At 34.6% G+C, this 16,947-nt stretch overlaps 2 protein-coding genes across 2 annotated transcripts in view; one reads left to right on the top strand and one right to left on the bottom strand.

Annotated features, from left to right (window-relative positions):
• Positions 1-7,335, top strand: part of LOC101901555 (GDP-Man:Man(3)GlcNAc(2)-PP-Dol alpha-1,2-mannosyltransferase) — a 119,075-nt gene extending 111,740 nt beyond the window's left edge. The window contains exon 5 of the mRNA XM_059129158.1: positions 7,141-7,335. Coding sequence (XP_058985141.1) covers positions 7,141-7,228 — 88 coding nt within the window. The 3' untranslated portion in view covers positions 7,229-7,335. The remainder of the gene's footprint in view (positions 1-7,140) is intronic.
• LOC131805666 (uncharacterized) overlaps positions 1-16,947 on the bottom strand; it is a 241,842-nt gene that overhangs the window by 141,473 nt on the left and 83,422 nt on the right. The window lies entirely within an intron of this gene.

Here is a 16,947-nt window from a genome sequence, read left to right as displayed (position 1 = left end):
CTACAAAGTATAGTAGGCAGGTTAAGTTCATTAATGGGCCATGTCGATCCACGTTTTCGTATAGCCCCCATACAACGGTACCTCCCAATATTCGGTATTTTGATGATTTCAGCAACACTATTAACCGGAATTGTCTCTGGTAGGGATTAATGTTTCAAATGAGGCAGCTACAAAAGTTTCAGATATCCGGTCCGATACAAAATTTTCTATAGATTCTCCCGTTGTTACCTGCTAAATTGTTTGATGGTATGTAGCGTGGCCTTTGTTTATCCACTCGTCAGTCGCCCTGTTCCTTAAGGCACGACGGCCTCTTCATACCGCTTAAACAGCACATTCGTTGGACTTTCTGTTGTATTTTGTATATATTAATTTTAATTTCCATAGCTGTCCACCAGACGATGCGTATGTTAGAACAGGTCTAATTACGCTTTTGAATAGCCAGTGTGTCATCTTTGGATTGAATCCCCATTTAGAGCCTATAGCCCTTTTACGCGTTGCCCAACATCTATGAGCTTTGTTTGCTCCTTCTTGGATGCGGTCCCTCCAATTAAGTTTTCTATCTAGAATCACACCCAGATATTTAACATTATTGGAAATATTGATTGTCTTGTTCAGGAAGACCGGTTCAACGATATGGCCCAGTTTTCTTTTCCTAGTGAATAGTGGCCCAGTTGCATGCAAGTTTCAGAGCCGACTCGGCCCTTCTGCACAGCAAGTTAGGGTTATTTCCCCTTAGAAGAATTATAACGTCCTCTGCATAACAGACTGGTTTAAAGCAGTAATTGGTTAAAGTCCTTAGAAGACTGTTAATGGTGGTAACCCACAGGAGGGGTGATAATATCCCTCCCTGTGGAGTTCCTTGGCCAACTTTGTCCCTTATAAAAACTACCCTCGATTCCTGCCAGGCTTTACACGCAAACTTTAAGCACACGTTGAAAATCCCGGCTAAGTTGGACGAAATAAGGTCCACTTCCTTTTGGAGAAAAGCCGGGAAGACCATATCTGGTCCTGCTGCCTTAAACGGTTTGAAACTTCTGATGGCTTCCTTCACCATCGATTCATCAATTTTATAGTCGTAATCCTTCTATCTTCCGATATAACCACTTGTGTCGTGATGCTCGGCGGGAAGTGTGTACTCATTAGAAACCCTAAGGTCTCTTCTATTGTTTCCATCTTGTTACCCATATCCTCCACCATTGTCTCGGCTTGTATATGGGTTTTTGAAAGAAACTTTTTTATTTTTGAAACACCATTCACGCTATCAACCTGTTCGCAGAAAAGCTTCCAGGAGTTTCGTTTAGCTGTTCTTACTATTTTGTTGTATTCTTTAAGTTTGTTATGGTAGCTGTCCCAGAATACTGCTAGTTTTTTACGCCGAGCTCTGTTGTAGTCTTCGGACATCTTTTCCTTTGTTACGAATTTCCCTTGCCATCCAGGGTTTTTCGAAGGCAGATTTCCTCTCTCGAAGTGGCATTCCTCGAAAGACTTTACTAGGGTCTCCGTTAACCTATTGACAACTCTGTCTACGTCGTCTGTGCTTAGGCATTTAATTTCCTGCCCTAGCCTCTCTTTTACTAGTCTCCCATACTTCATCCAGTCAGTCTTGGATTTGTTCCGGAAACGTATTGGGTTCGGCGGGGGCCGTGTTAGTTCAAACCTTATATACCTATAATCCGAGAAAGAGTGTTCTCTCCAATTTTGAATCTCCTTTATAAGATTTCCTGAACGAAAAGTCTAAAACCTCCTCCCTTATTTTGTTTACAAAGTTCGCTTTACTTCCAATGTTAAGAATAATTAGGTCGTTAGTATTTAGATCAAGGATGCTCAAAACTAAAAATGAATGTATATTGGTGCGAGAGAGTGAACGTCCACTCAAAGAAATTTCAGTTAGAATTCATGGCGCCAACTAATGCTATTATTTTAACAGTATACTAGCATATTATAGGGGGAAATGTTTTGTTTTGTGTAAATAAAAATATATGAATTTAATTTTAATTCAACTAAAAACATAAATAAAAAATTAAATCAAATGTAAAAAAAGCAAGGAACACATAATAAGAATATTAATATTTAAAAAATTGTTAAAATGTCGTCTCAATACGTCATACCTTTTATGCATAAATGTTTTGCCACATAAAATGCATTGAATATTATCAAAAGCATTTTTAACCATATAATATGATTGTAGCATTCTTGCACGTAGTTAAGCTGAAATAAAAGAATGCAAATGAAACGATTGTTTCGCTAAGTGCATCAACATGTTGCAATGCGTAGAGCCACACACGTCTTCATACGTCGGTGTCTCATCGACGACTGATTCTTATTCTCATTGCGAGTTCGTGTTGGTTTGTTTATACTTTTTCGTTCGAGGCTGCCCATAGCTGATTTAGATAATCTAGTAGGGACTGGCCCCTTTTATTAATGTTAGTACTAGACCACGCAATGTGGTGAGAGTTAGCATCGCTACCTACTAGTACTTCGTTACCTGTTTGTTTTGTTTTGCTCACCAGCCACTGCAGTTCCGACGAAGGTGGTAATGTCGGCGCGTCGAACGGTAGGTATGCTGACGCTAGGTATATGTTTCCATTCCCCTGTCTCAGTACTGTTGCGTCCGATGTTGACAACCCTGAGGAGAAAAGAAAACATAATTTTGGTGACATATTATATAAGTTCTCGGCCGAGACCCTGTATTGGCATAGAATAGTTGGTATTTAATATGGTCCTGAATTAAACCAATGTGAATCTTACCTGAATTTATTAGTTCCACCCAGTTCGTGGGGTGGGGACGCGCCTGGTAGGTGAACTGACAAACACCCTCTGTCCCGGCCGAACTTAGCTTCTTCTTTTACTAATATTATATTTACAGAAACAAGTTTATATCGTTCGGTTTACAGATTTCCTGAAAATATTGGATATTTTGTTTTGTTATATTGTTGTCTTCTAGCAAATCATTCGCTTTCCGTCTAATTCCTTATGTTGTAGTTTTTACTGATTTCGAAGGCAAGAGGTGAGAGGATAAGATGATAGTTCTCCGATTGATACTAAAGTACTTCATAACGTTTGCTCTATGGAGTAGAATACATCATATATTCTCCATCCATATTTTTTATTATTTTGTTTGGTCTGTTAGAAGTCCATATTTACAAAACTCATCCTTCTTCTTATCGAACCTGTGGTTCCAAATTCCAAACCATAGCAAAGTTTAAGAGTATGTTCCATATATCGTATTTTTGCGTGTAGTGGCGGTAATCCAAATTCCTATGCATCAGTATTATCTAATACTTTTGTGATATCTCTTTTGAAATTGTGTTTTTATGGAAACTTATAACTTTAAAACGATCTCAAAACACTAATAAAATGGCTGTTTCAATAACAAATACACATTTAAAAGTCCTTTTTTACCTGTTTATTTAAAATTATTTGTAAATGTAGTGGTTTTTCAATTGACGAAGCTAATTATAATTTTAATAATTGTTAACAAAGTGTCGCGGCATAATTTGTTCTAGTCTAGTCTTTTCTTCAAACAATAATTATTCATTTGTGAAAACTAAACATTTCGCGTTATGAATGATAAATTGGAGCAATGAGAAAAAACAATACAAGATATTTTGTGCAAAAATGTTTTATTTAAAATGCACAGGAATTTATTTATAAACTTAACATGTTAATAAAATGCTCACATTGAACTGGTGTAAGACAAGGACTCCGAAGCATCTCTTAAATTCCTCAGACGTATTTTTTCAGTCTTGTATTTATTGCTTCCAATTACAATTAAGGAAACAGTCAAAACTCAACATGTTCTTGAAAATATATAATTTTTTTCTTGCTAAAAAAATTAAGATTGCTCCACTATGTGGTAGAGGCAATTTATTAGCGTAACTCCTCATTTTCGGTATTTTGTAGGTTTCGACCACAATTTTAAACCCAATCATGAGTTACATGTCATTTTGAATCCAGAGCTGACGGAATCTCTCACTGCCACATTTGGTGAAGATAGGCCTACTATTATGTTATGGACCGTATATAACGGCACTTTTAAGTTTTAGATATATTGAGAATCTCTCTCTGCAAAATTTTGTGAAGATAAGCCCACTTTTATTTATGGACCCTATATAACGGCGCTTCCTTATTTTAGGTATTTTCAAGGCTTTAGACAGAGTTTTTTTCAAACTTATTATTTGGTATTTTATTTCTCAGTTATTGTTTTGTTCTTCTCTGTGGATAAAAAAAAATTCAATATACGTAGGTCTCTACACAGATAAAAGCGGTAAGATCCCCAAAACAGAAATTAATTCAAATTAAAGTATTTCGTTGATTCCATTCATTTTTTTCAATGTTCATATCTTACTCATGACTACACCACTTATGTTTCAGACCTATTAATTTTTGTGTGGTTTAGATTTCTTACAAACAAAGTGTTTAAATACTATCGCCAAATTAGCAATATTACTGAAAATGTTCAGCCTTGCCTGCTAAAAATTCTTCAAAATATGTCGCCAATCAATGAGCTATGCCAACAGATAGCAACGTAAGAACAAAATTATAAGAAAAAAAATTGCAAAGGGAGCTATTGCTATTTGAAATCATCAGCCAACACAAAATAGCAGTGAGCGTCTCCAACAAAATTGAAATCAGCCCTAACAACAAAATAGCTTAGCACCAAAATAGCAGCTCGACAGCTATTGCTTAGCAAGTGCCAATTTTTGGAAGCAGCAGGCAATCCCTTGAAGGCCACTGGAAAAAGTAGAGATGGGGTCTCTACACACAAACAGCACTGTCAGCACAAACACAGACCCAACAACAACACCAACGTAATAAACTAATGTCCCAAACCAACCAACGTCAACACATGGAACATCAAACCATCATCATAAAAAATAATTTAAAAAAAATTTTGTATTTATACTTTTATTTCAATAAAAAATCTGTTAATTTTACAAATTTTACAATTTTTTTATCCATTGGCCCCAAATGTGGTTCTCAAAAATCTGCAGACATTCAGCAATGGTTCTGCTTACTGTAAACTTCACAAACATAGGAAAATACATATTTTCTTATTTCAAAAATGTAAAAATACAATCCTTCTTACTGGTTGTTAGCATCGAAGCATCTCTTAAATGCCTCCATAGTACATTTTGAACCTCCTCCACATCATCCATAAAGTAGAAATATTCATTTTTTATTTTTTTAAGAACACAAATGATTCGAACACAATTACTGGGAATATTATTTTGTTTGGCAGAGCCAGCTTACGTATGGTTGCATTTTTTATTGCTTTTTCGCGTTTAAATCAGTCATTCTGGCTCTTTTTTGCTTAATTTCGCGAATATTTTTTAAAAGGTCTATTTAGCAACACTGCGTCACGTAAGCCTTTGCGAAAGGAAGAACGAATGTTTGTGGAACGCATTCTGATACGAAAGTAAGTGACTAGCTTTCGTTCGCACAAATTTTCTTTCGATATCGTGGAACAGGCTGTTAGATTAGCTGACGAGCTCGAACGTATACACGAGTATGAACGTGTTTTATTCATTTGTACGTTGACAACAGACAATCATAAAAATATGTTTTGGCTGCCCATTCGCCTAAAACGAAAATGGCAGTAGCCGAAAACCGAGCTTATTTTGCGAGCTAAATTTTTAGCTTTATTGTTGGTTAGGGCTAAACAAAAATAGCTAGCTTATCAAAAACAAGCTAACAACAACATGTTATTTTCGCCGTGGCTGTCAATATTTAATAGCAGCTGTACTGATAGGTTAAGGCAAATTTCAGTAGGTGCTGGCTTTTAAACCCTGATAAAAACGCAAGAGAATCCTATTTAAAGGAACAACAAGAACAAACAAAACACAGAACTAGAACAATGTACTTTCAACGAAAAACAGTTGAGTAAAATTACGTAAATCCAAAAGAAGCTGAATTTTCAATCTCGCTTCCCTTATAACAAAAGACCATTCACCAACATTACTTTGATCATCATAGTTCTTAAATGACAATCCTAGCGGCGGAAGCAATAGACTTTAATCGATTATAAGCCCGTTGTTTTTTTTACGTCGACGAGATAATGTCTATTATGTGATTACATAAATCGAATTGTTGAACAAAATTTAACAGAACGGAACAAAACAATGCCATATTTTGACGTCTTAGCGCTTCATGTCTCTACAGAAACCATATACAGATATACTTATCAATGACGGAGTTATCGAATATACACATACGCTTATCAATGACGAAGTTAGCGATTAATGTATTGAATCAATTCTCAAAATTTCGAACGAGTATATTATTGTCAAGGAATCAGAATACGAACAATTTCAAAATGTTGACAACTATTACAAGATCTTCTTAACTTTAAAGAATGGACACAGTCTTCATTCATAGATACTCCAAGTGCTGTGAATCGCGCATTGAAATTCAAAAATCTCCATTCCACCATTGGCAAAAACCGCTAGAAACTTTGGAGACTCATTTGGATTATTACGTAAATGAAATGCTGTCCTACATTGGTAACAGGTCGATTCTTAATCTTAGTTGAAGAAACTAAAGCTGTTTTTTTGGCTGATCTTTTCGTACCTTATTTTCAATTAATCCTACGCAGAATTAACTAAGTGCCTTCTGCAATCTAATGGGATTTCCTCGGTTAATCCACATCGTAAAATTGAAACTATTGAAGCGGTTCAATTGTATTCCAGTTGTAGGATATAATAGTATGAAACAGAAACCAAAGTTAAGTTATGACAGTTCTGTTCTATTCTGTACTTCTACAAAATAAGAAGCAAACCGATTGCAAGCATTTCGTTTAGTTTATTTTCTTATCCCGGTTCAAATTCGTCAATACTGTTTATAATATTAACACAGGTCGATGTTGATGTAGCTGTCACTATTTGTTTCCAGCAAAAAATCTAATTAAAACTTTGTTGTAATGATGTTTAGAATTCTAATACATTTTATGATTTTGCAAGTATTAAATGCATTTATTAAATTGTTATTGTGTGCAATGTAATGCAGTGTTTTTATAATAATTGTCACTGCTAATATTGAATTGATAAAATACTGTGTATATTAAAAACTTTATTGAAATATCTTACGTTTATTCGTGTTATTGTCAATTTTTTAATTTTTTCAATCAATTTTTAATTTCAGGTCTTCTGTGGAACGCTTTTCTGAGAAAGAATTCGAAGCAAACTTTCTGCGAGCAATAATACCTCTTTTCAATAAATACATTAAGTAAAACTTTCAAATAACATCATGTTGTAATGCAGAGTTTTATTCAAAACATATGACTTTGAAATATATTTATATTAACGAGTTTAAAATATAAATCAAGTTTAAATGATAGTCATCTTCAGTTTTTCTATTATGTCTGCTAAGATTTGAATTTGCAGTCTTTACCTTGCTGAAAAGCGTACTGACGCTCTGGAAGAATGTTTGTCTCCACATATAGGTTGTCCTATGATTTCATAAGGAGGAACACTGTAGTAATTCGATTATAGACCAAGTGCTCGACAACATATCATTCTTTCCTGTCATATTTACCAAGAAATTTAGGGTTAGTGTTAATTAGAGAGAAATTTAGTGGGGAATTTTTATATAAAAATATCCATGGGCGAATCTTTTAGAAACATATTGATTTCACTGTTGTTTTTTAAAATCAAGTACACATTTTGTCTGTTTTTAAGATACTCGTCACTTCTGGTTTTTTCGTGAAATTTTGGGGACAGATTCTACAATTAGATATTGAGATTCTCGATCGTCGAAATCATCAAACTTGGGATGACAGCATACGATATCGAGAACATGCTTTCGGAATTTCCGATGCAACTACTTTTAAACATAATTTTAATAAATATTAGAAGTATATATTCTTTATTAAATTCAATAAATCAAGTGTTCATTGCTCTAGTGCTGAAGTATATGGCGGTGTATTTGTATATATTCATGTAAAAGTGTTAACTACGTCGAATTAATATCTTGTCCATTTTATATACGAAATAAACAGCTAAGTACGGCCGGGCCGAACTTTTAATTCCCTCCACCGTTTGGTATGAGCTTGAAAATTTTAAAAAAAAAATTCCGAAAAATACCGTTTAAATGAAAACCGTTATATAGGGGGTATACGAAGGCGTAATCCGACATAAGTAAGTCATAGGCTGTAACACCCATGGTACAATACAAAGGTAAGATAGAGCTACCAGCTGATTACAATTTCTTTCTAAGTGTGCCCGATTTCTGCCAATTTTGTGTATGTATTTATTGTTTTGAAAAGTGAAAGCAAAATATTTTAAAAACTAATAATTGGAAGACACGTAGATTTCGGTTCGCGCATTAAATCTATTAACCAGTTTAGCAATGAAATTAGAAGATTGAAGAGTTTGGATCATATTTTTGAGCAAAAATCCAGGCATTTCATAAAAATGAGGATAAGTATGTAAGTATAATATTGAAACAACTTGTTGCATATAAATTTTAATGGGCTTTTAAATCTCTCTCTCTCTCTCTCTATATATATATATATATATATATATATATATATATATATATATATATATATATATATATATATATATATATATATATATATATATATATATATATATATATATATATATATATATATGTTATATATAAGCTTTTTTCTTTGAAGAAGACATAAACTTTGATATAAACGTTGGCTTACATTTTAAAGTTTGTTTTTATCAAAAATAAGTAGATTTGTATATATATTCTTGATCAGCATACAATTTTAACTCGATTTAGAAGTATCAGCCCGTCTCTGGAAATCACTCTAGCTTCCGAACGAAATGAAGTAGGCTAATACAATTTTGCTCAAATCAATATTATGTCTGCAGGACTTTTGGTATCGAAAATGTGCCATGTACGTCCACGTTTTAGTATAGCCCACATATAATGGAACCTCTCAATATTCGGCATTTTGGTGATTTAAGCGACATTATTCACTGGAATTGTTTCAAATTTAGTATTTGAAGTTCGTAATTGATACTACAGTCAATGACAGAAAATTATCTGTGCAGGTTCACGTCTTCGAATGACTCCCACATAACGGCACCTCCCGATATTCGGTATTTTGATGATTTTAGCTACATTATTCACTGAAATTGTTTCAAAATTGGTATTAGAATTTATACTAAAGCCTATGACGGAAAATTGTCTGTTTGTACAAACGTTCGACGTACCACGAGTTAGGTTTTTAAAGAAAAAATATTGACCAAGCCTACTTTTACGCCCACTATTTCGATTTATCTTAAATCCTTATATTTGTCAAATAATGCAGATACCGGTTTGAAAATTATTACACGACATACGGTTGATTTTCCCTCCAATCCTAAGTATTTATTTGGGGACTGAGGAACTGACCACGCCTGCTTTTTAATTTATATATAAACCAATTGTTGTTCGTTGGTAATTGAATCACTTGAGACCGTCTAGAACTATTTGTATATTTTTTAAAATGTTCGTCCTACCCCGATTTAGGTTTTTATGCAAAGGAAAAGGGACCACGCCCAATTTTGCGCTCATTTATTAAAAATCCTAATATTTACCAAAATCATGAAGATATCTGTTTCACAGTTAGTATACGATGTAATCTTGACTCTATCCCTCCAACCCTCGGTATCTGTTTGGGGTTAGAGGAACTGTCAACACCTACTTCGTTAAATTTATATGTAAAACATTTGAAAAAGTATAGTAACACATCAGTTGAGAACGGCTGGGCCGATTTGACTCAATTTTTTTTTTGGTTATTTGTAATTACAGTGGAAACGTTGCCATGAAAAAAAAAATTGAGAAAAATCGCGGAACTGAACTATTATGATATGGAGTTTTGTGTAGAATTGTTTCAGAAGGCCTTTTGGAATTGGAAATTCTTATTTTTTATACATGCTGTTATATGGTTGCCATACCCAAATTTTGAATTTTATTAGATATGGAAATAATCCATCGAATGAGAACTCAAAATGCAAAATTCATTGGGACTTCAATCAGTGAAATACCGATTATGAAGAGGCACTGTAATATGTGGACTATACAAAATAGTGGAGTGAATTGAAAATATAGTAAGAAAAGGATTCATATACTCCAAAATTCTTCCGAGCCCTTAATAGAAACCTTAAATCATAAGTGCCGTTATACGGGCACTATGCGCTATCATCAGTAATTACACTGCGCCGCAGACATTCTTGGGGTAAGAAAATTTTTCCATACACAAAGGTCCGCAAATATATTGCCCTATACTCCGCAAAAGTTACGATAAAGTTTTAAATTTGATACAGTCCTAGGAGTTACATGAGGAATCATTTGTACAAAATATGTATCAGGTTGGTCTACATTGTGATATAGCCCCCCTCAGATGATATAGCCTCTTTCAAATTCCTCAAATTTTGGTAATTTCAGATTTTAGAAAGAAGAACAAATTCTTTCAAATAGTTGTAAGTATAGGATCCTGCTTCATTATAACTCTTATGTAAAGGTATCCGGTGATTTTAGCATCTAGCTTCTGGTGGAAGACCTCTTCTCGGAAATTTTCAATATCAATATTATGGAGTAACGCGCATATAAAAGTACCTCCTGATTTTACCTATTTCGAGGGTTGTGATTATATTTTCGAATCGATTTGACTTTAAATGTGTGTTTAGGCACTTTAGTGGTAGGAAACCATTTTACATGGGCCTATTTTAAACAATTAATGTATATTTTTTAATATATATATGCTATATTATTTAGGTTTTTAACTCTCAAACTAAAAGCTCTTACTGAAAAATAGGATCAGGTTATGTGAGCGAGATTTGTGAATTATTATGCTTTAAAAACTATACATTAAAGACTAAAACTACGGACCGGCAACGCGGACTGGGCCAGCCAGTTAATTAAAAAAGTTATTGGTTTAACCCAAATATAATTTTTAATACTAAATGTAATGATAATTTAGAATCTTTTATTATAAAGATAGAGTAAATAAAGATGCTGATTATGATTAATTTTAACTTTTTATTTGTATCAACATAACTATGTAACAAAAAACAAAACATGAAAACAACAAACACCTACCAGCCAATTAAGCGTTTTAAGTTTTATTTTCCTTCAAACAACTTATTGTCTATACATATAGAAATAATTTATAATAATTATTAATTATTTTCTTAATTATTTCCATTGAAATTATTTCTATTTACTGAGTTTTACCATTTCTTAAAAACAAAAAGTAAAAAAACATTAACTTCGGCTGGGCCAAATTTTTAATACCCTCCACCTTAAGGTAAAGGAAACATTAGAGCCCATTATGGTCCACATATTCATGGAAAAATGTGCCAAAACCTTGGTATGGGGGCTATACCAAAGCGTGGACCTATAAATGCAATGTCTCGCTACACGTACTGGGACCGTTGTGACCTACAAATATCAATTTTCAGAGAAATCCGTGAAAAAATGTGGCATAAATCATCAAAATACCGAATATGGGGAGGTACCGTTATATGGGGACTATACCTAAAAGTGGACCGATATATCTCATTTTCAATACCAACCATCCTAGACACAATACAAATTGCTTTGCTAAATTTGGCGCTCTACGTCAAATAATGTTGGCTGTATCGTGATTTCAACAGACAGACAGACGGACGGACATCGTTAAATCGACTTAGAATTTTATGCTGATTATCAATATATGTACTTTATGGGGTCTACGACGAATATTTAAGGATGTTACAAACGGAATGACAAAGTTAATATACCCTCCTTTCCAAGGTGGAGGGTATAAAAATGAAAGTTATTTTCCTTGGAAAAAACACATAACAAGTGGAGAGAGACGAAAATGTTTATAAGTGCGGTTGTAAAATTTAGATGATTTTCCAAAAGAATTTTAGTTTAATTTAATTGTTTGGTTCCTCTCCTATTGAGCTTACAATCTCGTTACTTGGGTAAAAAGAGAAAAATAGATTGTCATAGAAGTTCTTTTTAAAATAATGTCTGGGGAGAATATCCTAGACAAAAAACAAGGGAACTGATGAAGATTGGTGGCTCTTTCCGAAACCTAGGTATTCTCTGCCTTACCCCCTGGTAAACATTATCATCGTTCGCCACTAATAAACCAATGTTGTTTTTATAAAAACAAATAATATAAATTTGTCTGCTCATTTTTTTAAGGAAACAAAGACAAACTTGTAATCGCTTGTCACCAGCTGGAGAAGAGATTCTACTTTACTTTGGTAAAAGAATATTTAAAAGCTTCGAGAACTTAGAAAAATAATATATTTTATCGCTCACGGTCCATCATGACAATTAGGACGTACAAATTTACAGCTGCTTTACTTGTATATACCTTGGTATACATTCCTCTCTTTGATCCAACATTAACTTTCATAAAACGTCAGATAGAATTAGAAAATCATATTACATCATTATAAAAACTAAGTATGACATATTTATATATGAGATAATTTTTTTTTGATAAGTATGATAGTATGGGGTCTTGAGAGTAATATATAATTAAAGATAACATGTACACAAGTGTTCATTGAGTGGGTTCTCTTAAAAAATGAAAATGAATACAAATGCATGCTTATTTAAAAGAGCAAATGTTGCTCCAATCTTTCAGCTTGTTCATTAATTTCGTAGAGTTCACTTAAATGGTATAGATTGACTTGAAACCACTTACGTCTACTTACAACTAACGAGAAAAAAGTTCTTAAAATCCTAACAAAGTGGACAATACTTTTTGTAACGTTTGTATTCTTGTGTTTTTTGATAAATGAAGTCTGGTCAAGCTAAAACTACTCCCAAAATAATTTCTTTTACTACTTTAGTTACGGCTTCGAGTCGAACGATCAGATCTACTGATTAGCCGTATTGAGAATGGCTAATGTGTTTTGTATAGAAAAAAGCCAGAATAATGTCCTAATACCTTTAACTAAAGGCTTTATTACTGTTTCGATACATATTATTATGGATCGAATCAGCGCAAAAGTCTTAGGTTCAGGCCCACTTTAAAAATAACTGTATGGTTGTGTGAAGCTGATAACAAAATGTCACCCAAAAATAATTAGTCGTAACGAAATAACACCGAAATATCACATTATCTAAGAACCGTTAAAACCTGTACAGGCCTCATAATTGATTAACGCCTTTCAAGCTGGGATCTGAAAGCATATATCTGTCATTGACTTGGACAAACTGACAACTCTTTTAATAAGTTATTATTTATGTTTTCCAAATTAATTCTTTTTAAATGTTAATCAAAAAAAAATTTAATCGTTTAATCAAAAAAAAAAAAAAAAACTACAATAGTGGCGACAAACACCTGGATATCTCGAAATCCATGGAGTTATGTGAAGACAGGATAAAAAGTCTAAAAGAGCATACTGGAAAACCTACAAAAATTATTAATATCTCTCGATTTAGATCTCTAGCATACCTTCAATGAATTGTCACTCAAAATGAATCGCGCAGCCAGTGTTGGACACAGCGAGAGGAAAACTTTTTGAAAAACCCGTTATTGCCTACACTCTTGCCTTTCAAAAATGGTCAAAATTCTGCACATTTGGTTTAGTAATTGCAGAGGAATTCATGTTTTGAATATTTTGCATCAATTAATGAGCGTTTTTATACCCTCCACCATACTATGGAGGGTATATTAATTTTGTCATTCCGTTTGTAACTCCTCGAAATATTCATGTCAGGCCCAACAAAGTATATATATTCTTGATCAGCGTAAAATTCTAAGACGATTTAGCCATGTCCGTCTGTCTGTCTGTGTGTCTGTCTGTCTGTCTGTTGTAATAACGCTATCTTTCGAACAAATTGAGATAGAAGGCTAAAATTTTGCACACATGTATATTTTCCCAGTAGGCAGGATAAGTTCGTAAATGGGCCATGTAGGTCCAAGTTATCATATAGCCCCCATATAACGGTACCCCCCATATTCGGTATTTTGACGATTTTAGCGACATTATAAACAGATTTTTCTTCAAGTTTCTCATTTAAATATTATAATAATTTATGACAAAAGTTGCCTATGCAGGCCCACGTCGTCGTATAAGCATTCGGTATTTTTAAGATTTTAACAGAATTTTTAACGGTTTTTTTTTGAAATTGCCAAATTTGTACCAAATGGTGGAGGGTATTAAAAGTTCGGCCCGGCCGAACTTACAGCTTTTTTACTTGTTCTTATTAAAAAAAAAAAACAAAATTATAACGAAAGCAAATTATAATTTTTAATTTAAAAAATTAAGAAACTAATTATATTCCAATATTGTATTTTATATTATGATGTTTCTATTACTTTTACATAAAAATTCAGAAATTAAAAAAAACCTGTTCGAAAAAAACTATTATTTTTATTATATTTTTATACCATACGCCATTCTATGGAGGGTATGTTAACTTTGTCATTCCGTTTGTAACTCCTCGAAATATTCATAATAGACCCTACAAAGTATAGTAGGCAGGTTAAGTCGTCAATGGGCCATGTCGATCCACGTTTTCGTATAGCCCCCATACAACGGTACCTCCCAATATTCGCTATTTTGATGATTTCAGCAACCCTATTAACCGGAATTGTTTCAAAATTCGTACTGGAAGATCTTAATGGGTACTACCACCTAAGACAACAAATTGTCCGTGCAGGTCCACGTCTTTAGTACCTCCCGATAGTCAGTATTTTCATAATTTTTGCGACATTATTCACCGTAATGCATCGTATTTGAAGTTCGTAATGGGCACTACAGCCTATGACAAAAAATTTCGTATACAGGTCCACGTCTTCTTATGGTCCCCACATCATTCATTTAAGTGGTAGTTTTCGGATTATTTTTTGAAAAGTTTCAATTTCATTCAAAATGGTGGAGGGTATTAAAAGTTCGGCCCGGTCGAACTTAGGTTAGGTTAGGTTGAAAAGAGGGGCGAAGCAATTCGCGCATGCCCTGTTGGGCATACACTTAAGCCAGTATAGGCCTTTTGTGCACTCTAGACTAACGGGTCTTTGAAGAAGGCGGGCTGTCTACAGTCTGTTATATTTGAAATTCAGTTGCCTTTATGCATTTTTTTAACTGTCTTATATCATTTACCATGGTCTGATTAAGGTCTGGTATGGAGTCGTTCCCTAAGAATTGGGATCTAAAATTTGCAAAAACTGGGCAATGGCAGAGAAAATGTTCCAATGTTTCGTCATCTTCCCCACATGCCCTGCATATGCTGTTTTCTGCACAATATATCTTGTACAGATGAGCTTGTAGGCCCAGGTGCCCCGCAAGGATGCCTGTTACCTCACTGATATCTCTTTTTTTCGTTTTTATCTCATCGGGATCGCCCCATAAGATTTTTGTGGTTTTCCCTTCGCCCTCACTGTTCCATAGGGATATGTGGGCGTTTTTTGCCCATGTCTTTAACACTAGACGTGATGCATTAAGCGGCACTGGATACGTTTATTGTTGCTAATTCCCTGTCTGTTTTGCCGAGAGAGTTTGCTATCTCGTTACCCCTAACTCCCGTATGACCTTGTACCCATATAATGCGTATTACGCCGTGTTGAGAGTAGTTGTTGATTGAATTTATACATTCCAAAATAGTTTTTGAAGTTACTATTTTGGATGTTATAGCCCTTATAGCTGACTTGCTGTCCGTTAGGACGTTTACGGTAGCCGGTCGCGAGTTGGCATTAAGCCAGTTCAGACACTCTGCTATCGCCCGGACCTCCGCTTGCAGGATCGTATAGTGATCGGGCAAGCGGAAAGAGATTTCGGTGTTTGTATCCTCGATAAAAAAATCCGAGTCCTGCTCTCTCCCCTAGCACTGAGCCGTCTGTATAACAACAGTTTCGAGTCGGCATTTGTGGTAGGAATCCGACGATCCACGAGACCCTGGTAGGGATTAAAGTTTCTAATGAGGCAGCTACAAAAGTTTTAGATATCCGGTCCGATACAAAATTTTCTATAGATTCTCCCGTTGTTACCTGCTAAATTGTTTGATGGTATGTAGCGTGGCCTTTGTTTATCCACTCGTCAGTCGCCCTGCTCCTTAAGGCACGACGGCCTCTTCATACCGCTTAAACAGCACATTCGTTGGATATTTTGTATATATTAATTTTTTTATCCATAGCTGTCCACCAGACGATGCGTATGTTAGAACAGGTCTAATTACGCTTTTGAATAGCCAGTGTGTCATCTTTGGATTGAATCCCCATTTAGAGCCTATAGCCCTTTTACGCGTTGCCCAACATCTATGAGCTTTGTTTGCTCCTTCTTGGATGCGGTCCCTCCAATTAAGTTTTCTATCTAGAATCACACCCAGATATTTAACATTATTGGAAATATTGATTGTCTTGTTCAGGAAGACCGGTTCAACGATATGACCCAGTTTTCTTTTCCTAGTGAATAGTGGCCCAGTTGCATGCAAGTTTTAGAGCCGACTCGGCCCTTCTGCACAGCAAGTTAGAGTTATTTCCCCTTAGAAGAATTATAACGTCCTCTGCATAACAGACTGGTTTAAAGCCGTAATTGGTTAAAGTCCTTAGAAGACTGTTAATGGTGGTAATGGGTGATAATATCCCTCCCTGTGGAGTTCCTTGGCCAACTTTGTCCCTTATTTTATATAGTCATATAGCCCACAGCTTATCCATCTATTCCTTAGCACGTGGTTCATCTAGTCCCTTAGGATTAGATGAGTGTATCTGTGCTAACGTTGTTGAACGCACCTTCGATGTCAATGCATAATGTATACATCTTCTTATCGAAGTTGCTCTCGATGTGGTGTACAACCTCATGTAATGCGGTTTCCACTTAACGTCCTTTGACGTATGCATGCTTGTCTATTTGAGCATATCGTTTGCAATTTTGCTCTTAATCATGGTGTCGATTGTACGTTCCATGGTTTTGAGTAAGAACGATGTTAAACATATAAGATTGAGTATTGCGTAGCTTGCCTTCACAGGTTTGGGTATAA

This window comes from Musca domestica, unplaced genomic scaffold (genome assembly GCF_030504385.1).
Source record: "Musca domestica strain aabys unplaced genomic scaffold, Musca_domestica.polishedcontigs.V.1.1 6, whole genome shotgun sequence".
Classification (NCBI taxonomy): Eukaryota; Metazoa; Arthropoda; class Insecta; order Diptera; family Muscidae; genus Musca; species Musca domestica.
The sequence above is the reverse complement of the archived record's forward strand: the minus strand, read 5'-3'. Positions and strand labels throughout refer to the sequence as shown.